The following is an 18,637-nucleotide window of genomic DNA, read 5'->3' on the forward strand; positions in this document are numbered from 1 at the left end:
ACTGTATATACACATGTATGTGTATATATATATACACATACACATATACACACACACACATACACAAACTCAGCAAAAAAAGAAACATCCCTTTTTCAGGACCCTGTCTTTCAAAGATAATTCGTAAAATCCAAATAACTTCACAGATCTTCATTGTAAAGGGTTTAAACACTGTTTCCCATGCTTGTTCAATGAACCATAAACAATTAATGAACATGCACCTGTGAAACAGTCATTAAAGACACTAACAGCTTACAGATGGTAGGCAATTAAGGACACAGTTATGAAAACGTAGGACACTAAAGAGGCCTTTTTACTGACTCTGAAAAACACCAAAAGAAAGATGCCCAGGATCCCTGCTCAGCTGTGTGAACGTGCCTTAGGCATGCTGCAAGGAGGCATGAGGACTGCAGATGTGGCCAGGAAAATAAATTGCAATGTCCATACTGTGAGACGCGTAAGACAGCGCTACAGGGAGACAGGACAGACAGCTGATCATCCTCTCAGTGGCAGACCACGTGTAACAACACCTGCACAGGATCGGTACATCCGAACATCACACCTGCGGGGAGGGTACAGGATGGCAACAACAACTGCTCGAGTTACACCAGGAACGCACAATCCCTCCATCAGTGCTCAGACTGTCGGCAATAGGCTGAGAGAGGCTGGACTGAGGGCTTGTAGGCCTGTTGTAAGGCAGGTCCTCACCAGACATCACCGGCAACGTCACCCATGGGCACAAACCCACCGTCGCTGGACCAGACAGGACTGGCAAAAAGTGCTCTTTACTGACGAGTCGCGGTTTTGTCTCACCTGGGGTGACGGTCGGATTCACGTTTATCGTCAAAGGAATGAGCGTTACACTGAGGCCTGTACTCTGGAGCGGGATCGATTTGGAGGTGGAGGGTCCGTCATGGTCTGTGGTGGTGTGTCACATCATCATCGGACTGAGCTTGTCGTCATTGCAGGCAATCTCAACGCTGTGTGTTACAGGGAAGACATCCTCCTCCTTCCTGCAGGCTCATCCTGACATGACTCTCCAGCATGACAATTCCACCAGCCATACTGCTTGTTCTGTACGTGATTTCCTGCAAGACAGGAATGTCAGTGTTCTGCCATGGCCAGTGAAGAGCCCGGATCTCAATCCCATTGAGCACGTCTGGGACCTGTTGGATCGGAGGGTGAGGGCTAGGGCCATTCCCCCCAGAAATGTCCGGGAACTTGCAAGTGCCTTGGTGGAAGAGTGGGGTGACATCTCACAGCAAGAACTAACAAATCTGGTGCAGTTCATGAGGAGATGCACTGCAGTACTGCAGTACCTAATGCAGCTGGTGGCCACACCAGATACTGACTGTTACTTTTGATTTTGACCCCCCCTTTGTTCAGACACACATTATTCCATTTCTGTTAGTCACGTCTGTGGAACTTGTTCAGTTTTTGTCTCAATTGTTGAATCTTATGTTCATACAAATATTTACACATGTTAAGTTTGCTGAAAATAAACGCAGTTGACAGTGAGAGAACGTTTCTTTTTTTGCTGATATATATATCCCATTTGGGATGCAGATGTAATGTAAATACTGGACTGTACACACAGGGCAATACCACCACCTCAGGCCGTCCGACAATACTGCAACAAGGCCACTCTGGGCAGGCAAGCCCACTCACACACAACTAAAGACGACTCCTGTTAAATCTGAGCTGTCCCAAGCATTCCTTTTTCTTATAGTATGAAAACCAAGCGTGCAGATTCAGAAATTAAATACAGAGTCTTTTGTTTAGTTTTTCTTTCCAGAATGGATCCTGAAATGGTAGAGTGGTACAGTTCTGGTTGTTCACAGTTCTCAGTCAGAGCAGATCAGTGTTCTGTAGAAATAAATAAACACGCAGCAGAAAAACAACATCCTGGCCGGTATGGAGTCTGGCCAACCGGGTCAAGTCAGTCTCATGGAGAGGAAAAGAGTCGCCTGTAAACCACCCAATCCCTCAGGACTGAAGGTGTAGAGAGAAGAAAGGAACATCACACTGTTGTTGTTGTTGATCAGCGTCAAAGGTCATCTAACCCGCAGTCGTGACATCATCCACTCCAGGCCCTGGCACAACCTAAAAGGTAGGGAGACAGGAAGGAGAGAGATAATGTCATTTTCAGCATATAAAAGTGGGAATAAGACAAATGCTAGTTTAAAATGTAAGCGACCCTCCAAGGAGGAAAGACCATAGCTTGCCGGTGCCTGGCACTAAAAAAAGCTGAGCAACAGTGCCCTACTGTATGAATGTTGGACCAGGTCTCTTGCAAAATAACTTTAATTCTAACGAGAATAACCGGCATAAATAATGGTTGAATGAAAATGTTTCGCTTACCCCTCTCCAGTGAGGGCGCAGCAGGCTTGGATGTGCCACTGGTGGTCTTTGACTGAGGTGAGCTGCAGGCTCTGGGAGATCTCAGCCACAGACATACAGCCTTTCACATCCTGTTTGTTAGCAAAAATCAGCAGGCCCGCCTTCTTCAGGTCCTGAAGAGAGGTTGAGGGTGGATGACAAGATGACGCCGATAGACATGGTCACTTTATTCCCAGCTCCTAAGCAACTCTGTTTCAAGCATTTCGCTACAACAGCAATAACATCTGCTAAATATGTGTATGCAACCAGTAAAATTTGATTTGAGTTTTGGTTCTAAGACAATTAAGGAGTAAATACAAGGAGGGAGGATGAGGAGAATTAAATTGAGAGGTACCCATGTGCTCATAGATCATCATAGAACATAGGCTGCTTCCATGTTTGCTAGGTTGAGGGTAGTATCACAGATTGAACAATGAGACAGATATTTCACTGGACGTATAAATGTGAAGCATCCGCTTGGCGTTTCCACTCAATACCAAATATGGTAGTGAGAGGAAGCCCAGCGGCCGGCAATAGAAGAACGAGATTCTGCACATTTTCTGTTCCCGAAACTAGAATCTGTTTCAAACAGTGGCAAAGTTTTGTAGACTTTAGCCTTTGCCAAAGTTCTAAAAAATGGTGTTGATAAGAAAAAGTGCAAAGGTGAATTGAGTTAATGCACACGCACACTTCACAGAGTAGGTGTTCCCTAACGGAAATAGGCAAATGTTTGCAAGAACACGCCAATAGGATCTCGCTAGCTCGTGCTTGGCTCTGCCCTCTATGACAAATTTGTAAAACTCATTCTACGTTGACACAAATATTGTGTGCAGTGTGCACTATAAAACATGGCCAAGAACACCAAAACTCACTTCATGTGCAAGCATTCTGTAGAGCTCCTCTTTGGTGACAGAGATTCTCTCTCTGTCTGTGCTGTCCACCACTACGATCACAAACTGGAGAGAAAGATAGAGAGAGACATAAGAAAGGATATTAAAAAGACAGTCGTAACACTGTACATTAAGTTGCTCTTATATCTAAGTAATAACACTAGCAACATTGTATTAATCCTTTAATATTTTGGAATATACATTGTAATTACATAGCAATATTGTTGAGCAGTTTTTGTTACATGTTACCAGACAGCCTAGTTTAATTCAAGACACACACAAGTTAACAGTTCAACAAACAACTGCCATACAGCCACAGTATGTGGTCTGACCTCTGTGTTAGTGTAGTACGTGTTCCAGGAGGATCTCAGTGACTCCTGTCCTCCGATGTCCCACATCAGGAAGTGCGTGTTGTTCACCACTATCTCCTCCACGTTGCTGCCTATTGTAGGAGATGTGTGGACCACCTCATTCATAGAACTGCAAACACAAGCACAGGAGTTTCTCAATATCAATGCAAAACAACAATCAAGTCAGTAAGAATGTTGGTAGGCATGAAAACAATGTGGTTGTCAACAGGTAATTTTGTAAATCTATTCCCTATTGTATCACATTCTTCCATAAGTGGGTTAACCAAAAAGTTTTTAAGCTAAGGTCACTTTCTCATTTAGCAGAAAAAAACCTTATGAAGTCCTAATCTCCCCCTAGTTGTGAGAAGAAACTACTGTTGTTGTACCACTGTTTTCCCTTCTTCAGACCTCACTCTCACCCCCCTATCTTCATCTCCTAACAGTAGGCAAAAAACTTACAACTGGTAAAGTATGGTGGTCTTCCCCGCATTGTCCAGGCCCACAATAATAACCTTGTGCTCTGAAAGAAAAAGAGTAAGAAGAAATACGTCTTAAAAACACGTACAAATAATCACAAGACACTAGGCTATAAACCTCTAAAATAAGTCTGACTTCAATGCACTGTGGCTGACCTACACACACAATAGGGAGCAGCACCATTCTTAATTTTCTTCTAAAACAGTGTTGATATTGTTCAAACAAAGGACCTCAGATCTCCAAAGCACATCCATGAATTAAACAATCCATTCTGTTTTGGAGCAGACTTCGAGACTTGACAGTGAAAAACTACCATGTTTGACACATTTTCACACTGCTCTCTCACTCAGACTTAGCAGTAGAGGGGGGAGCACGCACAGTTAGGCCTACATTAGGGTGAGCTTGCTTGCTCAAGCTGAAAGCAGCAGCTGTTGGGAATGGTTGGACGGATACTGAGCCACCACCTGGTTATCCAAGCAAAGTCAAAGCCTTCTGGACTCAAACATGCAGCTCCATGTAAACACTGTCGCCTGTACGTAACCACATTGTGACTGGAATTTGAGAAATGCACAGTATTACCAGAGAAGAACCAACCAGATATGGGCATAGGCCAGGTTGAGCAAAATTATTACTAACAAAGCTGAACAAATAGCCTAACCACTCCCCCTTTGAAAGCTGCAGACAGGAGTATAGTGTGTTTGGATTGGATCTAGGGCTGGGCCTACTCAATACTCTCTCCTTCTCACATCTCCCTTACTCATGCCCATATGATCAACTTATGTAGACTAATCATGTGACTGACAAGGAAATGTTGGTTGAGCAGGACGGAAATTACAGAAGTGAATCTTTTGTCTTTAAAACCAGAACTGAGAGGGAGCCTCAAGAACATCTAGAGCCTTGTTAGTTTCTGGGCCATAAGGCTCAAGAGGGGAGAGAGTCAGTTTACATCTCTACATGTTTTCTGACATGCCTTCAGGACCATCCACCATGCTGAGTCTAAGGCACTGGGGCTCACATATAGTTGGACTGATCCAGTACTGCAGATAAGAAACAGTAGCCTACACTCTGCCAACACTGCTCCTAGGTCATTATCACCAGCGTCTCCTTATGTCCTCTGGTCATTTCCATGTAAAAGGACCATGAGCACCAACATGTGAAGTTCATAGTCAAATTGTATGTGCTCCTATGAACTTCACATGTTGGTGCTTATATAGATATATATATATACACATACATACATGCATATACACACACACACACTTTTCTCAACAATGACCTTTACCAACATTTATATTTCATTTTGCAGAAATGATTTGCATTCTGTAAGATGAAGCCTTACACTCAGTGGGAACTGACCTATATAGATAGGGCTAGATTGAAATGTTTCTACAGAATAAATATGGAAGGCATAACCATGGCATAACTGATGGCATAACCATGGTAGCAATTAAAAGGGAACAGTTAGGAGATAATGGGAAAATTATTAGATTAAAAGGTGAGGACAACAGTTCACCTGACAAGACTGAATCCAAACATTACACTTGATTTTATGGGCATTTTACATTTACTGTCCTTCTCTCTGCATTTGTTGATCTGAAAATACTCTGGATACATTCAGTAACATGATAAGAATATTCTTGGGAATTTTGTGGAAAACGTAAAGCATAAGACAACAAATAAATGACAAGGACTTGAGTGAGATGTGCATAGTTCCTAAGTCATTTCAATGCACTTATGACTGAAAGAGTCTTCAACTAGTTCTCCTAGCTGTGTCATTGAGGAATTAGAGCAAGCACACTTTTGTTTGGAACTCAACCTTGCCATCACACAATTACTGTTGTTGTTTAGACAATCGAAAAACGGCCCATTGTAAATCGAAATCTGGGTCAGGTGGGCATTATTTGAAAGCTTGTTCTATTGCAAACATGACTAGGTAAATTAATACGATCTTACAGTGTTAGGATTTCACAAGGCAATTCAGAGAAGCAGACTATAATTTTGGTGCGCACAGAATAGAGTCATGAGTGCATTCAGATGTGTGATCCACGGCAAATAGTCTTGACAACACAACAACAACCAAACTCATTCTGTTCAGGGAAACCCAGGGTATAACGCCGTGTCATTTTGTAACTGTACACCAAACATAGTGATCAGAAAGGTTGACACCGTACACTGAGTGTACAAACTCAGGGGTGCAACTCAATATTAGGAAGGTGTAAATGTTTTGTACACTCAGTATATTACAGTACATGCATTTTATGATATGGAAATGTGAAGTGCACACTTGGACAACAAAACACTTGCAAAAGTGGCCCAATTAACGGGATGGGGAGCAACTTCTTGTTGCCCGTGGTGCTCAAGTTCAGAACGGCTGTCAGTCATAACTGATACAGCGGTGTGAAGTGGAGACCCTGCGCTCTGATGTCATGTATAACATGTTAGTGTACAGCTACTGTCTGCATTCCGATTTAGGCACATATGTCTCCAAATCTGCCATTTTCAACCTATATACAAGTGTTTTAGTATGGCTGGGAATTACCAGGGACCTCACGATACAATATTGCGATTCTACATGTATTGCATTTCGATACTGTGATTTTATTGTGATTCAATGTTCCTAACATATTGCTCACAATATGTTTGCTGCAGAGGGACAAAAGAGAACCATGACAAAACAAGTTTTGATCAGTCATGAAAATAAGTGCTGAAAACAAATGGGCTCCAGCAGTTACAGCAAACTAGCTCAAAAACTAAACATTGCAGTATTGTCAAAATGATACATATGAAAGCTGGTAGTTCCTTTTAACGTGAGTCTTCAATATTAAGAAGTTTTAGATTGTAGTTATTATAGTAATTATGGGACTCTCTCTATACCATTTGTATTCATGTGTATTTCATATACCTTTGACTATTGGATGTTCTTATAGGCACTATAGTATTGCCAGCCGAATCTCGGGAGTTGATCGGCTTGAAGTCATAAACAGCGCTATGCTTGAAGCACAGCGAAGAGCTGCTGGCCAACGCAGGAGTCAGTTAAGAACAAATTCTTATTTTCAATGACGGCCTAGGAACAGTGGGTTAACTGCATTTTTCAGGGGCAGAAAGACAGATCTTTACCTCGTCAGCTTTCGGTTACTTGTCCAACACTAACCACTAGGCTACCTGCCACCGTATCACAATTCCAGTGGGTCAGAAGTTTACATACACTAAGTTGACTGTGCCTTTAAACAGCTTGGAACATTCCAGGAAATGATGTAATGGCTTTAGAAGTCTCTGATAGGCTAATTGACATAATTGAGTCAATTGGAGGTGTACCTGTGGACGCATTTCAAGGCCTACCTTCAAACTCAGTGCCTCTTTGCTTGACATCATGGGAAAATCAAAAGACCTCCGGGAAAAAATGTGTAGACCTCCACAAGTCTGGTTCATCCTTGGGAGCAATTTCCAAACGCCTGAAGGTACCACATTCATCTGTACAAACAATAGGACGCAAGTGTAAACACCTTCTGACCAAGCAGCCGTCAAACCGCTCAGGAAGGAGACGCGTTCTGTCTCCTAGAGATGAACGTACTGTGGTGCGAAAAGTGCAAATCAATCCCAGAACAACAGCAAAGGACCTTGTGAAGATGCTGACGGAAACAGGTACAAAAGTATCTATATCCACAGGGAAACGAGTCCTATATCGACATAACCTGAAAGTCCGCTCAGCAAGGAAGAAGCCACTGCTCCAAAACCGCCATAAAAAAAGCCAGACTACGGTTTGCAACTGCACATGGGGACAAAGATCGTACTTTTGGAGAAATGTCCTCTGTTCTGATGAAACAAAAATAGAACTGTTTGGCCATAATGACCATCGTTATGTTCGGAGGAAAAAGGGGGAGGCTTGCAAGCGAAAGAACACCATCCCAACCGTGAAGCACAGAGGTGGCAGCATCATGTTGTGGGGGTGCTTTGCTGCTGGAGGGACTGGTGCTCCTCACAAAATAGATGGCATCATGAGGAAAGAAAATTATGCGGATATATTGAAGCAACATCAATATATCAGCCAGGAAGTTAAAGCTTGGTCGCAAATTGATCTTCCAAATGGACAATGACCCCAAGCATACTTCCAAAGTTGTGGCAAAATGGCTTAAGGACAACAAAGTCAAGGTATTGGAGTGGTCATCACAAAGCCCTGACCTCAATTCTATATAAAGTTTGTGGGCAGACCTGAAAAAGCGTGTGCGAGCAAGGATCCTACAAACCTGACTCAGTTACACCAGCTCTGTCAGGAGGAATGGGCCAAAATTCACCCAACTTATTGTGGGAAGCTTGTGGAAGGCTACCTGAAATGTTTGACCCAAGTTAAACAATTTAAAGGCAATGCTACCAAATACTAATTGAGTGTATGTAAACTTCTGACCCACTGAATGTGATGAAAGAAATAAAAGCTGAAGTAAATCACTCTCTCTACTATTATTCTGACATTTCACATTCTTAAAATAAAAAGTGGTGATCCTAACTGACCTAAGACAGGGGACTTTAATAAGATTAAATGTCAGAAATTGTGAAAAACTGAGTTTAAATGTATTTGGTTAAGGTGTATGTAAACGTCCGACTTCAACTGTACCTTGACACGGCACTCAACACCTACTTGAACTACTCTGGACTGTCTTCAAAGTCTGTCAGTCAGTGGAGTACTTTACTTTCATTACAACTGAACAAATAGTAGAAGACTACTTTGGTAGTTTAAGGGAAGGGAAATTCCTATTTTTGCTCTCAGAAACAACTGTATATTCCTAGTTAAAGATGATGACACAATACTAGTATGGGAAGCCAACTTCCCATGGGGGTGGTCTTATCGATGCCATTATGTAGATACTTGTTCTGGTGAGTGTTATTTTTTGCCATTAGGTAAGATACCAACTTGTTTTGAACCTGATACAAATCTTACTATGTGAACTTTTTTTGCAGCCACTGCAAAAAATGCAGATTGCACAGAGCACACAGCTGCGTCACCGGAGTTTGAGCTCACCACCAGTTAGTCTTGTGTAAGCAAATGCATAAGATCTTTTCTCAGTTGCAAAGGTCGCTCAGGTGCTTTAGGCTGTGTGAGCAGTTAAAATATATGCATACTGTTCCATTCACACTCTACTACCGTCCCTATTTACTGTAAATAGCCATTGTAACTGGTGCTGTGCTAGTGTATTGTATTTGTCCTTCACCTTGTGAATGAACTGCCATTGTTCCATTTAAACCCCCACAGTGAGATGAGTCTTTGAAATTCCCGTTTGACGTACTACTGACACCGCAGCACAAACGGAACGCCTCGCGCCCCATGGGCTTTATGAAAGGTGCTGTAAGCCTCTAACAATAGTTCGCCTGAGTGAAAAGTTGGGTAAAAAGGGTAAAAAGTTGACAAAACAGATAATTTCCATTTTCAGCAGCGTTGAAAACATAAAAAGCACTGCATGACAGGACATGCTTTGGGTGGGAGGTATGCCTAACTCTGGTAGTAACAGACAAAAAAGATGGTGTTGTATTTCGTTAGAGGCTAGCTGTCCAGCCAGGGACAACTGTAGCTTTATTGTAAACTCCTTATGGAATTGCCATACCATACATGTTTGGCTTGACAATGACAGAAATGGAGTTAGCAAAAACACTAGCATATCAAGCATATCTGGAACCAGACTAGGACAACAGACAGGAGTCGTCATCATTCAGAATGAGTCATTCCTTCATTTTCATCCTTCGGTAAACACATTCTGATGTGGCAGTAAACACATTTCCATCCAGTTTTTATTACGGCTGGGAATAGCCAGGGACCAGCCAGGGACCTCACAATACGATATTATCATGATACATACGTGCAGATACAATATGTATTGCAATTCTCGATATTCTATGTATTGCTATTTGATACTGTGATTGTATTGTGATTCAATAGTTGAAGCATATTGCTCACAGTGCCTTCTGCAGAGCGACAAGAGAACCATGAGAAAACTAGTTTTGATCAGTCATGGAAATAAAAGTGCTAAAAACAAATTGTCTCCCCATTCAGAAAGAAGATGGAAATCAAGCTATGAGGGAAAAAAAACGTTTTGGTGCAGGTACAGCCAACTAGCGCAAAAATAATATTGCTATATTGTCAAAACGATACGAAATAATATCACAATATGTTTTCACCCCCATCACTAGTTTGTATGCGAGGAAAGTCATGGCATATGAAAAATATATATTTTTAAAACGACAAGTGTGAAGGAAACAGGAAATGTCGGTATAATTTAAAATGTCGACAGATAATTTGTTCTTTCGACAGAAAATGTATTATGCAACAAATTGCGGTGGAAACGATTTATTGTGTGACTGTTGATAGAATAACCTTCATGTCGAGGTAAATTTGCAGTCACGTGACGCTATATTTATTATGGATCCCCATTAGGTGCAAGGCAGCAGCTACTCTTCCTGAGGTCCAGCTAAATCAAGGCAGTTATGTAGTCCAGGGTGGTAAAAGTGCATGGTGATGAGCTTGATGCTACTTTCCAATAAAATCGAGGGTCTTAATTTGTAAATTAGTTACACGATGATCGGTGCTTAGCTGTCAATTAACAAAATAATTTTGATTTTATCCATCTCAACATATAATCTTACCTGTCGAGTGTCTACTTTATCCGTGAACAGTTGTCTGGAGAGCATGCACGATAACCAGATTGGGCAAATGTTCCAATTATCGAAACAGTTTGTGTGACAAAACTATGGAAAATGGAATGGAGACACTTGACACTGTTTTGTTATTCGTTACATGAACATTTAAGTGCCAAAATGGTTTATGTGCACTATGTCATAACGCACAGACTTGTATCCGCAAAGTCAGTCTGATGGAAACACCTCTGGTGTGGAAAGGGACATATTTTAATGCCGGTTTTATAATATTTGCACGAAAATCTGTCGCAAATTGGATGGAAACCAAGCTACTGACTGCATGCGAGTGAACCACTTTAGTTACTATATCCGTGATTGTTTATGTATTTGGCCTTTTATTTGACTAGGCAAACAAGTATGTACCGCAGTCAGTGATCCCCTGAGAATAGATAGGCCTACAACATAAAACCGAACGGTCCAGAGAGAACTTTCCATAGAAATACTCTGCTGCCCTCGGCGCTCATGTTACAGGGATTCGCACAGATCTGATTACATATTGAGTGAGCTCATGATTGAGCCGGGAGGAATTGGTTACATTTTCAGCTAATTCAGACAAATGCACAGTGCACTAAAGACAACAGACACAGTTTTAGTCTACAATCTGTGAAAGGAACGGGACAAATGTAGCTGGGCTCGTGCTCAAATTTGAAACTTGAAGTTCCATTTTACTCTCCAGTGATCCTGAATTTACCTACCCGATAATATACCTCTCATTAAATTAGTTCAATATGGACACAACACCTAGATAACATAAACACCCACCAAAAGAGTACTGTATTTTATGGAATCTACTAGTACACTTCCCATGGAAAAGAAAAACTCAGGAGCTTATGCTTCCCAAGAGGAAGAAAATTTGCAACATTATATACATTGTACTGTAGTGCCTGTTCCTCTGTTTACTAAGCCAAACCGGAGTCGGTCTACTCTAAACAATGACAATGTAACATTAGCTAGCAATGTTAGGCCTTGAAAATCAGAATAGCTAAGGACATAACGTTAACTAAATCTGTCGTTCTACCCCTGAACAAGGCAGTTAACCCACTGTTCCTAGGTCGTCATTGTAAATAAGAATATGTTCTTAATGGACGTGACGAGTTAAAGGTTCAAATAAAATCGTACAGCACAGGCCCTCTGAACACTGCAGTGTTGACGATAGCTAGCTAGCTATGAGATATATCATTCAACTAACGTTACCTAACTAATGTATGTATTACTGTAAATTACAGCAAAATAGTTACCTAGGTAGCTACAGTAACTGGGTAAAGAAAAGGCAGCTTTACGTTAGACTGATATAGGCCCGGTAAAAACTAAAGCTATGATACATTAGCAAGTAAACTAACGTAGCTAGCTAACGTAGCCAGTGGACCCGGCTTGGCTGTGTTGACTAACAGCTGGACTAGCTAGCTAACTTATCCATTTAACTTCACACTCGACGTTAACGATATACTTACCTTGATGATTGAAAAGCCTCCATAGCTTGGTGAAAAGTATTCCCATGGCTGTTGCGGAGCCTTTGGACAACTACCAGTAGCTACGGCCAATTAATTTAGCTAGGCTATAGCGAATTCCTGAAGATGTTGCTAATGCACTAGCCAGGCAATGCTGCTGTCAGTATCACACTTGGCAATATTTGACGGTGAAAAATAAACCGGTAATGTCAACGCTTCTTGACAACGTTTTCATCTTTGTACGAAGGCCTTTATGGTCGACATAGAATTACAGGACGCGGTTTACATTTTATTTCTAGATAATACAATGATAGCTGGCTTGCTTGGTCCGCTGGAGTGCGGTCGTCAACACTGACGCACGCCTACTCTAAACTGCACTCTCTCCACAGTCGGTCCAGTGAGGATAGATTCCAGAGAGAATCAGAAAATTATTACCCACAGTAGTACTGCATCAATAGGCACTTTAAGTCATATTTTGAAGTGAGGCAATTGCAAGCATACACAAAATGCCACATATTTGATAAGACAGTGTCTTCAGTTTAGTCTATGCAGGGAACCTGTGGGACAAACAAACATAAATTGCACAACAAAGGAAGGAAAGTAAATGATCACAATGAATAAATCATGATTCACTGTAATCCGGTGAGTATCCACTGGATGTACACTGCTTTGTGTTCTGTTTTAGTGAAGAGGAAATGATTTTTTTGATAACTCAATGGCCTACATCTTCAGATAACACATCTGTCCTAAGAAGGGAGGCAATGAAGAAAATAGTTCATTATAACAGAGCTCGGAATTTATTTAACAAAATAAGTAAATTTTTTATGCAGCTAGAGTTGGTTCTCATTATACATCAATGTTCCATAAAACATATTTCTCTTTCTTCTTGATGAATTAAAGTGTTGTATTAGTCATGCAGTTATGCATTTCCCTTTTGAATGTCATCTTTCACAAAAATAACAATAACACAATAACATAATCATTGAACTGCAATGAAGCCGCTAAGTAGCCGAGGAAGGAAAAGCATCAGCATGCAGCACTGTACACATTTGCATAGTAAATTATCTTTTTTCTCTAGATTAGTTTGTCTTCTTTGTTTTTCTCTTTACCAGCATGCCTTTATAGAATACAGCATAAACAGAAATCAAGCTGTCTTGGCAATAGAAGAAGGCATTCAAAGATGAAGAAGAAATAATAATGACGCACACCCAGTATTGGTGCACAACACACAACTCATAGTATATAGAGAGACATTATCTGACGTAAACTTCTAGCCACCACCTCCCCAGTCTATACCCTTCACACTCTCTACACAACTTAACTTTTATAATTGGCTAACCATATAGACCTTAAAAACTCCTAACTAAAATGCTACATTTTGAGGATATGTATATGATTAGGAGAGTAACCACTCCATTGCTACAGTGCTAAAAAAGAAAGGAAGTATGAATAGAGAAAGAAGTTTAACACAAGGCCTGGGTTAAGCAATAAGGCTGTAATTTGTGTTATGATACGCAAATTCTTGGGATAGTAAAATTGTCCTTTAAAAAAACGACATAATTTTGTTTTCACGGCCAGTACATGGAAGACTTTTAAATGGGGCATTAATATAGAATAGCCGATGGTTGGAAAGCAAATAATACTGACCAAGTGTTTGATGTCAGAATCACAAACCTTTCTGACAATATAACATTAACTTCACAGCACACTGAATCCTTCTCTTCCTCTTATGTGTTGACTAATTTAATTGTTGAAATGTGAGTACCATAAATAACAGTCACTTCCTCAACTACAGTGTCCTACTGGTTTTTCAAATAGCAACAACACATACATAACAGCACTGGATCATTATTCCATGACATACTGTATATTGACAAAAAGACATGATGGCATTGATCATTCTAAACCAATGAAACTTTGCTGAGCGGACAGCAGGTATTTCTTACTGGCCAAACAGGACTTTCTTTGAATATATTACACTTGAATTAAGAAGACTGTTAAAAAGAGAAGAAAATATGATGCAAATGAAATCACTATCAGAGGCTGCTTGTACAGAACATGGGATGTGGTAAACCAATCAGATGATCAATAGTCCCCTGATTGGAAGTATAACCATCTTCACTGAGCCTATCCTCTGAAACCCATTTGAACAATTGAAACTAAGCACACATGGGCATATTGCCCTTCTCAACATTGGATGCCTAGTCTTGAGATCTACTAACTTGAATTTGGCTATTTCCTCTTGGATTCCACATACTAAACTGATAGGCAAAGTCCTCACACTAGAGTGTTAAGGTACTATATAAAGAAGGGATGCACCCTTTCCTGAAAGAGCACAAGATATGAAACTTGCTCAGCAAATTCTACTTAGAAAAGTGTGATTTTCTGTCCTGATGCGGCATGTCGCAAATGGCACTAAGTATCATTGAGGAGAAGAAGGGAATAGAAGTCCAGGAAACTAGAAGATTCCGATTCAGAAACCCCCTAAATAATCACTCAACATTTTGCAAAACAGAAACTTTGTCTGCTCTGAGAAGCAGGTTATAGGCTACAGGACTGGAAACACTAACATCTAAGACAATTTCAAACAACTTAGTGATATTAATTAAAGATACAGTGCACTGACTCTGCTGCTATTGGCTCCTGGAAACGTGCAAAGAGGTTCTCTGCTGATCGAGTGATGCATGGTGCTGCCTGGCACTGGTTCAAGGCAGGTGATGATGGGTCATCATGACCACCATGACAGCTACCCCTGCTAAAACTGAGACAACAGGGAGTCGAGGACCACATGGTCACCACTTTCACCCAGCCATGCCAAGTCTCTGCCATGTTAGAAAAGAAGAAGACAAGCCCAGTGTTGGGCCTTCCCCTAAAAAATTTTTTTTGAAAATCTGCTCCTCATCCTATTTTTTGTTTTTTTTAAATGGAGGCGTCGAGATTTGATTTTCAGTTGGTCAATGTTCACGTTTCCAGTGTGAACCAGTGCCAGAGGTAAAGCGAGTTACTAACACTTTATAAAAAGGTTGTTACAGTACAATTAAATGAAAGAGCTGTCTTGTGGCTCTGTCGTACCCAATGTGAAGGGAAGAGAGGCCTATGTGATATAAGGGTCTTCAGCTCAAAGCCTGTGCCTGGAGTCATGGCTGTAGCCTCCGGGGGAGCCGTTGCGGTTGCGGTGGGGCTTGTACGTGTCCTGGTAGGGGTCATGATAGTCCTCCTCCACCAGGGGGTAGTGGACCTGGTCCCGGCTGTGCTGCGAGCCGGAGGATAGGCGGTTACGGCTCTTCCTCTGCCGCTCATTGTGGTAGTTCTCGTCTGAGGGCATTAGGCTGTGTCTCTCGATGGGTGAGTGGTCTCCTGCTGTGTGATTGCTGTTCCTGTTTGTATTTCTTTGGCCCTGTCCAGGGAGAAGGAGGGGACATATTGTATAAATCTGGTCATTCAGCCATTGACTATAGCATCAGCATTTTCATTACTGTGGCAATATTTTTTTTATATAGTGAGAAAAATCTCAGTGACTATAAGACTCCATAAATAGGCAACAATCCTGTATCATTTTACTACTGACTGATACCTTTTCCAATTAATTATTTACAACTGATTTGCCCAACGATAATTCAGCAAAATAAACAGTCACTATAGCTATTTCCACCACATCTAACCCCCTATATAACTAAATAAGATCAATTATAATCACCTGTTGGTTCACCAGCCCGGTTATGGCTGTGGGGTACGGAGAGAGAGCGGTAGATCCCAGGTTGCGGCCCAGCAGAGGGTTGAGAGGGGTGCTCAGGGAGGTGTGTGTGGCCCTCCAGTAGGCTTCCAGGTACTCTGCCAGGTGCTCACATGCATCCTCCAGCTGATTCTCATCCAGAATGATGTCAAACATTTCCTGAGAGAGAGAGGAGGGGAAAGAGAGAGACAGATAGAGAGAGCGAGGGTGAGAGCAGAGACATGTAGAATTAGACTTGACAGACTGACTTGCTGATACCCCTTGTGAAGGCCAGAGACAGTAACAGGATGTAGCAGTTGACAGAGTGTACTGTGGGGGATATTGGATGCCTACCGGGGGGCACTGTGCTAGTTTGTCCGCTGCCACCAGCTGCACATTCAAGTGTTTGCTCTGGGATTTCCCTCTCGACTTGATCAGCCGCTGCAGAACCTGTGGATAGTTGATATATAAATCAAGCCAGAAGAGGGCAGCAATGCAAATCAGCCTGGTCATGGTTGGGAATGGAAATAGTCACAGTGGGAACCCATCAATGTCAAATCCTGGAATTCACCTTAAAAAATATATTTGTAGATGTCAAAAGGATTTCACTCCCGGAGCCTGGTTCCTCTGAATTCTCTCCCATTTTCAATCCAGGTACATTAGTAAAATTAGAACCATTTGGGGATAAAGGGAAGCCTAAAAATTACCTTAGGAGAGGACACTTTAACATGGACGATGATAGGTGCTAAGGACGTCTTTGTGAGCTGGGCCGGATGGTTGATCGTGTCAGCATCCAGAACCACCAGCTGTAAGGATCGGGCCAGCTCAAATATTCTCTCAATCTCACTCTGAACTTCCGCTGTACAGGAAAAAGAAGACAGATCACAGACAGAGGATGAATCTATTTATAACGACAAGCTCAGAAGACATAAATTCCACAAATTCTGTGTAAAACAGATCCTTTATCAGATATGAAAAATATATTATATGCATACATGTATTTGTAACTTCCATTTTAACATGTACAATATACCCACATTAAAGTAAAGAATGATAGCATTCAATGCCATTGTGTTGATACCTAGGTTGGATCTGGTGTTGGATCTTTCAATGATGGCCCTCTTGCTGGGGTTGTTGAGCACTGACCTCTTGGCCAGAGCGATGTCTGCCGTTACCCTTGTAATGGATATCCTACAAGTTATAGAATCAAGACAGACAGAATAGGAGAACATACAACACAACATATTAGTCACAATCCAGACTAGTGTTGTATGGTTACCAGAATGTTTATACAACCTAAGGAAAGACCTAGTCAAAACAGGTGGTCAAATAAGGTACTTTGACAACTCATTCAATTCATTTACAAGTGCTTTACATCTTTTTTTCAACTAGCTATAGTAGTTTGCATGAGGGTAAGTGGAGCAGCATGCAGAGGGTTAGTACAGTGTGCAGGGGAAAGGGCTGGAGACAATATGCAGGAAAAGGCCTGATGACTCCTCACCTGCCATCAAACCTGTGCTTCAGGAAATCAAAGAGTGCTTTCTGCATCATGTCTGTCACCTGCACACAGAGCCCGGGAGCAGCAGAGGATGGCAGACAGAAAAGAGGGATAAAACAGTGAGGAAAAAGGAGTGAAAGAGAGAGAGAGAGCGTGAGTAACAGGACAGGGGAGAGAGGGTTAAGACAGACAGCAAGGAAATAAGCCAGCAGAAATTCATTGACAATTCCTCACAGCTATAGCAAGCCTGGAAGAACCCTTGCAAGACACATTTCATATGCTGAAGCTACATTCCCTGATGGGCAATGTTTATAAATAGCACATGTTATGGACAAAGGTACCCAATGATGTCAAAAGAACAGTTGTCAACTTTGCAATCATTTTCGATTTCAGTATTAGTGCTAAATCATGACCATCCCATCTTTCCCCATCCACCACCATTATCCATCCAATAAAGATTTCTCCATATTCTTCATATCTAGAAGGTCTCTCTTTATGTATGTAGTGTTGGGTTGTCTCTCTTGTTGCGATGTGTGTTTTGTCCTATATTTTTATATAATTTATTAAAAAATGTAATCCCAGCCGCCGTCCCCGCAGGAGGCCTTTTGCCTTTTGGTAGGTCGTCATTGTAAATAAGAATTTGTTCTTAAACTGACTTGCCTAGTTAAATAAAGTTGAAATAAAAATGAATTATGACATCCACCCAGAAGGTCCATTCAGGCTCCTCTGGTCCTGCCTGTGATTTTTTCCACCGGGCCAAAGCATCCATCAAAGGAGAAGCATGATCTCTGGTTTCTTTCCACTTCATTTTCTAAAGAATTAATCCTGGTTACATTAAATAAGGTGATTAAGGCCTACAATGAAGTGTCATAAAGACCAATGCCGATGTGATGAATTGGGCTATAGCAGGCCAGACCAGTCTTCATTAATGCTATTTTTGCAAGCTATTTGAATTACACTCTGAAGCTGGGTAGAACTGTAGTTTTGAGGACAAGTCTAGCAAGGAGCAGTGTGGAACAATTATTATATGGTATATCCAAAAATATGAGAGTTAAAGACTTTTTGTGTGCTTTTCACACAGAAATAATCATATTCTTTATAGTTAATGGCAACATTGACATTTTTTACATTTCGCTAGGGACATTTTTAGAGGAAAAAACAGATGTTGTGTAAGCTCTCTTGACATTGAGCATGAATGACAA

The 18,637-nt window shown here is 41.4% G+C and overlaps 2 protein-coding genes across 4 annotated transcripts in view; both read right to left on the reverse strand.

Annotated features, from left to right (window-relative positions):
- Positions 1-1,508: 1,508 nt before the first annotated feature.
- arl5a (ADP-ribosylation factor-like 5A) lies at positions 1,509-12,615 on the reverse strand. The gene is made up of 6 exons (XM_020499466.2): positions 12,229-12,615; positions 4,079-4,139; positions 3,602-3,749; positions 3,252-3,335; positions 2,362-2,513; positions 1,509-2,103 (listed from the first exon to the last, which is right to left on the reverse strand). Exons 1-6 carry the CDS (start codon positions 12,272-12,274, stop codon positions 2,055-2,057), a joined length of 540 nt encoding a protein of 179 aa, XP_020355055.1. The 5' UTR covers positions 12,275-12,615; the 3' UTR covers positions 1,509-2,054.
- Positions 12,616-12,999: 384 nt separating this feature from the next.
- Positions 13,000-18,637, reverse strand: part of LOC109868051 (voltage-dependent L-type calcium channel subunit beta-4) — a 50,295-nt gene continuing 44,657 nt past the window's right edge. For all 3 annotated transcript variants that reach the window (XM_031797094.1, XM_020457454.2, XM_031797104.1), the window contains 6 exons: positions 17,439-17,497; positions 17,019-17,128; positions 16,645-16,796; positions 16,292-16,387; positions 15,923-16,117; positions 13,000-15,622 (listed from right to left, as the gene is read on the reverse strand). In XM_031797094.1, coding sequence (XP_031652954.1) covers positions 15,344-15,622; positions 15,923-16,117; positions 16,292-16,387; positions 16,645-16,796; positions 17,019-17,128; positions 17,439-17,497 — 891 coding nt within the window. In that variant the 3' untranslated portion in view covers positions 13,000-15,343. The remainder of the gene's footprint in view (positions 15,623-15,922; positions 16,118-16,291; positions 16,388-16,644; positions 16,797-17,018; positions 17,129-17,438; positions 17,498-18,637) is intronic.

This window comes from Oncorhynchus kisutch, linkage group LG2, assembly GCF_002021735.2.
Source record: "Oncorhynchus kisutch isolate 150728-3 linkage group LG2, Okis_V2, whole genome shotgun sequence".
Taxonomy (NCBI): Eukaryota; Metazoa; Chordata; class Actinopteri; order Salmoniformes; family Salmonidae; genus Oncorhynchus; species Oncorhynchus kisutch.

Coding starts and splice junctions, on each gene's coding strand:
- arl5a (XM_020499466.2), bottom strand. CDS start 12,274: ATGGGAATACTTTTCACCAAGCTATGGAGGCTTTTCAATCATCAAG. Junction 3,750..4,078: donor ACCACCATACTTTACCAGTT/GTAAGTTTTTTG, acceptor TTGTGTTTGCAG/TTCTATGAATGAGGTGGTCC. Junction 2,104..2,361: donor TGCGCCCTCACTGGAGAGGG/GTAAGCGAAACA, acceptor CCTACCTTTTAG/GTTGTGCCAGGGCCTGGAGT.